Source organism: Tiliqua scincoides, chromosome 9 (genome assembly GCF_035046505.1).
Source record: "Tiliqua scincoides isolate rTilSci1 chromosome 9, rTilSci1.hap2, whole genome shotgun sequence".
Taxonomy (NCBI): domain Eukaryota; kingdom Metazoa; phylum Chordata; class Lepidosauria; order Squamata; family Scincidae; genus Tiliqua; species Tiliqua scincoides.
In genome coordinates, this window is record NC_089829.1 from 9,022,723 (window position 1) to 9,031,094 (window position 8,372).

Sequence of the window (8,372 nt, forward strand, 5' to 3'; positions counted from 1 at the left end):
ATGGCTTTGGTAAGTTTTCTGGATTTTTAAAACTCAGAAACCTGTGGTCTTGGGGAAAGGTTTTGATAACAAAACGTGGTCCATCAACAACTTTTATATCATCTATACTAGAGATTCTATAACAAGATGATGGGTCCATGAATGACTTTCAGGCTGCAACCCTATATAGATTTTCTTGAGTAAGCCCCACTGAACACCATGGGATGTACATCTGAGTGGATCATGCTGCTAGCCAGGTTCATACTGTCTCTAGGTTAACAGGCAATGACTGTAACTCTACCAGTTACTGGAGGGGCACATAGGAGAGGGCTATTTGCATCTATCACCTGCCTGTGGACATCCTAGAACCATCTAGTGGTCCTGGTTTGGAAAACAGGATGCTGAATTATTATTATTATTATTATTATTATTATTATTATTATTATTATTATTATTATTATTATTATATTATTTATTTTTACCCCGCCTTTCTCGCCGAAGGGACTCAAGGCGGCTTACAAACAAGGTTAAAACAAATTTTAAAAAGCATAACTTAAAAACAGATAAAAACATAGCATATCATAAAAACAGTAGTCAGATAAGAAAAAAAAATAACCAGGTAAAAGAGCATAGTGCAGCAAATTAGAAAAGGATCAGGCCTGTAACCAGATGTTTAAAAAGATATTAAAAGATGTTAAAAAGGCCAGGAACTCAGAAGGCTTGTCTAAACAGAAGGGTCTTCAGGCCTTGCCGAAAAGTTTCAAGAGAGGGAGCAAGTCAAGGGGAAGGGAATTCCATAGCGTTGGTGCCACTACTGAGAAGGTCCTATTTCTTGCTGCCACCCCACATACCTCCCTAGGCGGTGGCACTTGTAAAAAGCCCTTCTCTGGTGACCTAAGAGGACGAGCCGGATTGTATGGGAGTAGGTGATCTCTAAGATACCCTGGCCCAGAGCAGTATAGGGCTTTAAAGGTCAAAACCAGCACCTTGAATTGGACCCTGAAACGAATGGGCAGCCACCTGGTGATGGACTCAAGATAGACTATTGCAACTCCCCCTCCCCGTCCCTGCAATCTTGGCTGTTGCAACACCTGAAAACCTGGTGGACAACCTCAGAGAGACTAACTCCTCCTGCCATGTACAACCAGGTCTCCGTAATACATACCAGGTCAGCTTTCTCATCCAGGATTAAATCCCAGATGATGCAGGTTTTATTATTCATCGACCTGGTATTCAAAATTATAGAGACCAATGTTCTGATCCATTAGGACTGTTCTTATGCTCCTATAAAGGATTAGATACAGTCATGTGACAGGGCTCAGAGTTTGCAAGAGCTTGGGGAGTTAGTCCATAGGGCTTCAGCTTCCCCTTGGCTGAAGGATTGACTGCTAGAAGGGGTGGTGGCACCTACTGGAGGGCAGTTTGCCCTGAGGACTTGTGCACCCAACTGTTTGGTGTGCTAGGCCAGTCAGGTGAATGTGCAAACGTTTGGCTTTTTGTCTAGGAACTGTACCCTGCTCTCTCTCGGAGTATGAAGACCCTTGAGATACTAGGATACACAAGAACGAAATGGGAACATGCATCTCTGACTAACTGGGGGTGTTTGGCCAGTGAACCAGGAGCGTGTAAGACCAGTCAGAGAGACTCTGGACTGTGTCATGGTGATTAGCAATAGTGACAGCTAATATCCGGAATGGATGTACATAGAGACTCCATGTACGTACAGCAGCTACGAGGGGAAACACAATGGACGAAGGCAGCTGCTATCATCATCATCATCCAGTTGTGTCACAGCCCATCAGATGTTTGGACTGAGATTTTTGGACGCTCACTAGTTTGAACTCTACCCAAGAGTTTAAGAACTGGTGAGATATCACCATATCACGTTCAGTGTTCCTACCAGCACAGCTCATTGCAGTTGGTCAAGTGTTAACTTTGCAGTGCTTATGTTGGGCAGATATTTCTTATTGCACAATCCCAGCTTGCGCTGGAACAGGAAGGCCAGCATGCCTGCCCTGTATTCCAAGCAAGTTTCGGGCTGCAAACAGGACAAGGGGAACCGCTTCCAGCCCAAATGGGTCTACTCAGATCTGGTAGAGGTGGCGCAGATCTGAGCAGCCCAGAAATGGCCTGGGTAGGCTGCCCAGGAATGGGGGTTAAGATCTGGCATAACTGCTGAGTCCCGACCCTGCCTCCCACTTCCCCAATGCCCCCTCTCCTGTCTTAAAATACCTCACTCCCACCCTCCCCACACACCCCAAATCCCATGCCGGCCTGGAAAGGCCAGTGCATACATAACCATCTGCCGGTGCAACAGAACCCGGTTTGGCCTCTGGAGGCCCGTGCATGACTGTGGGCCGTCCTCCCTCCCCTTCAATCAGCCCAAAAGTGCTTTACGGCACTTTTGCAATGATGATGGGCCACTGCAAAGGACTTGCGTTGCCCCAGGGCGCCTTTTGGATTGTGTCCTTAAGGTTATTGTTGTTGTTAAATTCATTGTTTCCCATGCCTCCCTTAAATAATCTATTTGCCTGAGCCTTTGTGCATCTTTTCAGCTTTGAGCAAAACCTGGACGTGCTATCATAAGCATATAAACACTTGTGACTTACGGCAGCAGATCTCCCACTTAAAGCATCACAAAAGTCTTGGTGCTGTCCTATTCTTTGGGGCCACCAGTGCAAACGGCAGGGGCCTCTCATGTTTGCCACTGGCTTCCAGATATCACACCAGAGCAGGTAAGGTGGCAGGCAGGTAGGTTCAGGGGCTGGAGGGAGTGGATTTTGGCAGCAGCAATGCATGCCAGGATCCTATCCCCCTATCCTGGCTTGGACCCACTCCCAGAGGCTCCTCAGTGTTAGGCCAGGTAAATAAGCAGGAGGCCTACCAGGGGGCAAGTAAAAAATCTTTTATTTACCCCCACTGTAGGATGCAGCACTTGCTCCGTTGGCACTGCTACATCATGTAAACCAGGGGTCTCCAAATTTTTTGGCCAGAGGGCCGCATTAAATATCTGGCACAGGGTAGAGGGCCAGAAAAAAAATTTAAATATAAAATTGATATAAATTAATTAGACATGTAACTTAGATGAGTGAATAGATGAATGAATGGGCTCATTCATTCAATCTCTCTGGCCCTTAGAACACTCTCCAGATGCAACCAGAGCACAGCTCCAATCACGTTCGGTCAAATGGGCCAGAAGCTTTGAGGGGACAAGAGGCTGGCTGCGGGCCGCATCTGGCCCCCGGGCCAGGGTTTGGAGAGCCTTGATGTAAACTGGTGGGGAACAGGATTGGGTCCTCAGAGCCCAATCCTATATGCATGTTTACTCAGAAGTAAGTTCCACTGTAGCCAATGGGGCCAACTCCTAGGAAAGTATACATAGATTTGCAGCCTCAATTTCCTTAAATTCAACTGTAGCTCCAGAGTGATGAAATCTGAGCCATTCCTAACATTTTCCTTTGAGGAATACAAGTTGTGCAAGTCTCAAATGAGCTCCTGGAACAAATTTCTTTCCAATCAGGGTTTTGTTTTGGAGAAACTGGGACTTCAAAGCCTGCTTGGAACACTTCGACTTCTGGTAAATGGAGTGCCTCCTTTCAAGGACCCATCAATTCTCATCCAAAACCAGGACTTTGATGAGGTGCCGGTGAGGATTTATCAGTCTAAAAAAACAGGCACTGAAAGAAAGAAAGCAGTCCTTTTCTTCCACGGAGGTGCGGGCACGTTTGGAAGCATCGGTAAGAAAGACATGTCAGGTTTATTGAAAATGTTGAACCCGCAAAAAAAAGTAATGCTTGATGATTAACAGCCCCATTAACAATGGGGCTAAACGATTCTGTGGCCACCCTTGGGCTGCCACAGAATTAAGAGACTCTGTGTCAGGCCACATGGCCCAACATGGAGGCTCTGGATGTGGCAAAGCAGAGCTGCACTGGTCCCACCTCCCTCCTGTTCCTTCTCCCAGCATGCCTCCACCATGGAACACCTCCTTCCTGCCTCCCCCCAACGTCCCCACTCACCTCTCCACTGCCCTATGGTCCATGCAATCATCAAGCAGCGGAGCACCAGCGATCCACCGGCACTAACCCAGCACCTCCTGGCACTGAGCTACCTCTGGCGGTGGGCTGGTATTGAGGGCCACAAATGTGCTTTATGGCATGTTTGCAACACTCACCACTGGTGGAGCACCAGTGGTATGAGCTCAGGATTGGGCTATGAGTCTTTTTCTTCTTCTTCTTAGCTGCAAGATCTCACAGAGCGTTGGTTAGGGATCTTGTAGTGTGATCTCATTGCATAGTGTGATGAGATTTGTTGACCACATTTGAGGGAAAGCAAAGTTCATGCATTGACCTCATTGTGAACCTGTCCCTGTTCCCAGATGTGTGGGTGACTCTCTTTCTTGCCACATCCCTGCCAAAAGCAGGTTTTGTTGCTTTCCAAGGCAAGGCTGTGATCCCGGTGTGCTGATTCATGACTAGTTGGAGCAGGATGGGAAGTGCACTTGGGTGCAAGTCCACAATGAAAGCAAAGCATCATTTTGCACCTGGGTGCACATCCAGAGGTGTATGTTATGCATCCACATTCAATGGGTTTCAATGGGTTGTTTCAATGGCAGCCATCATCACCCAGGCAGAACAGAACAGGAAAAGAAGTGGTAAGCAGCAGGTTAATCAAATGTAGAAACAGCAGGGTATAGTGCAGGGGTGTTAAAACTCATTTCCTATAGTGGGCCAATAGCATTCTCGGTGCTTGCTGAGGGCTGGAAGTGACATCATAAAGCAGGAAATGACATCATTAAGCAGATTATGGCCAGAAACAAGCACTTTGTTCTCACATAGAAACTCATTAGCTGCAACTGACAGAAGAGAAAATGTGCAGATCTTGTTCAGATTTTCCAGATGTGAGAGAGCCCAATTATAAAGGTGGGCTGGAGAAACCACTTCTGGGGCTGCATCCAGCCCCCAGGCCTGATGTTTGTCACCCCTGGTATAGCAGCTGTGGTGCTGAACTTGGACCTGAAAGATCCAGGACAGCCATGAAGCTTCCTGGGTGCATTGGACCAGTCACATTCTCTCAATCTCATGTACCCCACAGGGTTGTTGTGAGGACAAAAAGGAGGGAAGGGACCATGTACTCCACCCTGAGCTTCTTGGAGGAAGGGTGGTATACAAAAATACAAAATAAATAAGAGAATCAGTGACCAAACTCTAACAGATTAAGGAGATCAGTTACAGTTCTTCCTGCAATTGGTGGATAACCTGTTACACCAGTGTTTCTCAAACTGTGGGTCGGGAACCACTAGGTGGATTGCGAGCCAATTTCATGTGAGTCCCTATTCATTTCAATATTTTATTTTTAATATATTAGACTTTATGCTACCATGGCATGTGACTGCATTGGGGAAATGTTATAGATCTGTACTTTTTAACAGGCTGCTCTGTATATGCTTTTAACAATGTTAGTAAATAGGACTTAAGCCTGGGAAATTGTGTGTAGGATTGCAGCCTAGGATCATTACAAATTTCCCTGGGAGGCTTCTCTGCTAGCCTGAGTGTGCGGCCACCAGCCATGAGCTCTGGTGGCCTCGTCATGCGTGCTGTTGCAGCAGCACTTCGGCCACTGTCATGGCACTTCTGCCAGGGGAGCAGATGTTCCACTGGTAGCCAGTACAGTTAAGACTGGGCTGTAAATCAGTCAGCCTGACTTCTCATTGGGACCCCTTCCCCAACAATCCCTTATCATAACTTTTAATTGCAGTGGTGCTTTTCTGTCCTTAAATGTATAATAACTGACAAATGCTGACTTTCAGATGCCTATGAGAGAATATGCCGGCATATCGCCAAAGAAACTGATTCCGTGGTGGTAGCTGTAGGGTAAGTGCTCATTTCAGAGACGCGCCTCTTTTGCTTCTAGATAGCAGGGACATGCTGTGGGTGGGGAGGTAGGTGATGCAGAGCCTCCCTGCCAGAGTCCTTTGAAAAGCGCCGCTGTATGTGAGGTGTGCAAGCACATGCAACCCACACACTCCGCACATCCCTGCTAGATAATCAGGTGCTCTTCTGTTCATCGCAATCTTCTCCTCCATGCTGCCTCTTCTGTTCTATCCCTCTCTTCCTTTTTGAATCCAAGGACTGGATCAGGAAAGTTCATCAATCCTCCACCTGAGGCAACCCCCTCAGTCAGCCTCAGAAAGTGATCTTAATTCTGGGCAGGTTGATATGGAAAATGACAATGCCAGTGGGGAATCTTCGGCTATACAAAGGGGGTATATACAAGACACTTCCCCTGCACTCAGTGGCATAGCTAGCAGGGGGTGGGGGCAGAAAACATTTGGTGACACCCTTAGGATATGTGTGACACCACTAGTGGTCAAAATTGTGCAAACCTTGTTGTTTGTGAATAATACCATAAAATTATATATCATTCGATAGGTAATTTAATGCAGAAACTGTCGATTATGTTCTATCAAAAGTTATAGTCAGATAACCAGAAGAGGAAAACTCAATTGCATTATGTAACAAAAAGTGAATTTCTTTAACTCAAAACTGACCAATGAGACTGATTGTTCCAAGAGCCAGTGAGATATTGTTAAGACACAGCATGGAACCAATAAGTTGTTAGCAGTGCCAACTTTCATTTCCATGTATCAGAGCTAATACTGGAACTCATATTCTGTTGTGTCAATGCCATCAAGTTGGCCTCTGGTTTTGTGTTTTGTTTTTGTTGATTACTGATTTGTTGAGTGACCTTTACTGTTATACAGTAAAATAAATAAATAAATAAAATTAATGAGGGTGACACCAACCCTAGTGATGCCACTGGTGGGAATGTTGGATGTTGTTGGTCACTTGCTTAGATGTCTGTTAAAGTGGACCCCAGAATCTGGTTGAGGGTGGGATCATGGAGAGGGGGACATGTGGGGGGCTAATATTGGGAGGGGTGGTGGAAAGGTTCTTATATTGCAAACAGGGAGATGAGTAGCGGACAATGGATGGAAGGATTACTATTGGGGATATTAATTGTGACTTCTGATGGGAATGGGAACTGGGAATAGGTGGAGAGGGTTACATACATCTAACCATGTAAAGTTTATAATCATTGCAGGAAAGAAATGTTCTCATGGGTTTTGCTTGCATGCAAAGTCTTTCAGGTCACACAGAGTTCCTGCAGCTTGTTGAATAGGAGGAGGGGGTTGGAAGTTGATGTGGGGGTGGAAAGTGGGGTGTTGCTGGTCATTGGCTTCGATGACTTTAAAAGTGGATTCTGTGGACTATAGATCTACCAGTAGTTATTAACTATGATGGCTACACTGAATCTCTAGATGCCCAGGCAGTATATAACTGAGTACTACGCACAGGGGAGGGCAGAGAATTTCATCCCAGTTTGTGGGGAAATGTACACCATGTTTATTTTCTGGCCATTATTGTTATTCATGGCATGTCATGACTATACTGAAAATAATTTTGTTGTAGGTGGGGTCAAATTATGGGCCCCAGGTGTCAAGTGACCTAGCTATACCTCTGCCTACACTTGCAGTCGACAGATGAAAGCAGAGGAAAGAGTTTTTTCACACTTTCGATCAAGCACTGTGATTACATTGCTGTTTCCATAGGTATCATGTGGCTCCTGAGAATCCTTATCCAAACCAATATACTGAATGTCTCAAGGCTACAGTCCATCTGATGAAGAATTCAGAGGCCTATCAGGTGGACTCCTCCCGTGTCATTCTTAGTGGTGACAGCTTTGGAGCAACTTTGGCCACTTATGTTTGCCAGTTACTGGTAAACAGACAAGACCTCCCCAAATTGTACGCCCAAGTCTTAATCTATCCGGCACTACAGGGAATAGACTTCTCTTTGCCTTCGTATCAACAGAACCGCAGAGTCCCACTCCTGTGGTCTGAACTTATAGCCTATTTTGGCTGCCGTTTCCTTAACACAGACCTGTCCATCCTGAACGATATTTTAAAAAATTGCCACGTTCCTGAGGCGATCAGGCTGAAGTATAGGAAGTGGGTAAGTGCAGACCTCATTCCGGAAGAGTTCAAGGTCAGAGGCTACAAACCAGAAGACTTTGCCTTGCGTCAATTTAAGCCAAAGGTATATGAAGAAATGAAGCAGGTTTTTGAAGTTTCATTTTCACCACTTCTTGCCGAAGATGCTATCATCAGCAAGCTCCCCCAGACGTGCCTGGTGACCTGCGAATTTGATCCACTCAGAGACGACGGACTGTTGTACAAGAAACGGTTGGAAGACCATGGTGTGCCGGTCACGTGGCTCCACATTAAGGATGGCGGCCACGGAATGGCTGTCCTTTTTGGCTATGGAGTCTTCTCATTACCGTCTGCAGAACGAATTGTGAGGGACACCACAACATTTATCAAAAATGTATGA

The 8,372-nt window shown here is 45.9% G+C and overlaps 1 protein-coding gene across 1 annotated transcript; it reads left to right on the forward strand.

Annotated features, from left to right (window-relative positions):
* Positions 1 to 8,372, forward strand: LOC136660284 (arylacetamide deacetylase-like 3). The gene is made up of 4 exons (XM_066637412.1): positions 1 to 9; positions 3,500 to 3,716; positions 5,789 to 5,852; positions 7,592 to 8,372. Exons 1-4 carry the CDS (start codon positions 1 to 3, stop codon positions 8,370 to 8,372), a joined length of 1,071 nt encoding a protein of 356 aa, XP_066493509.1.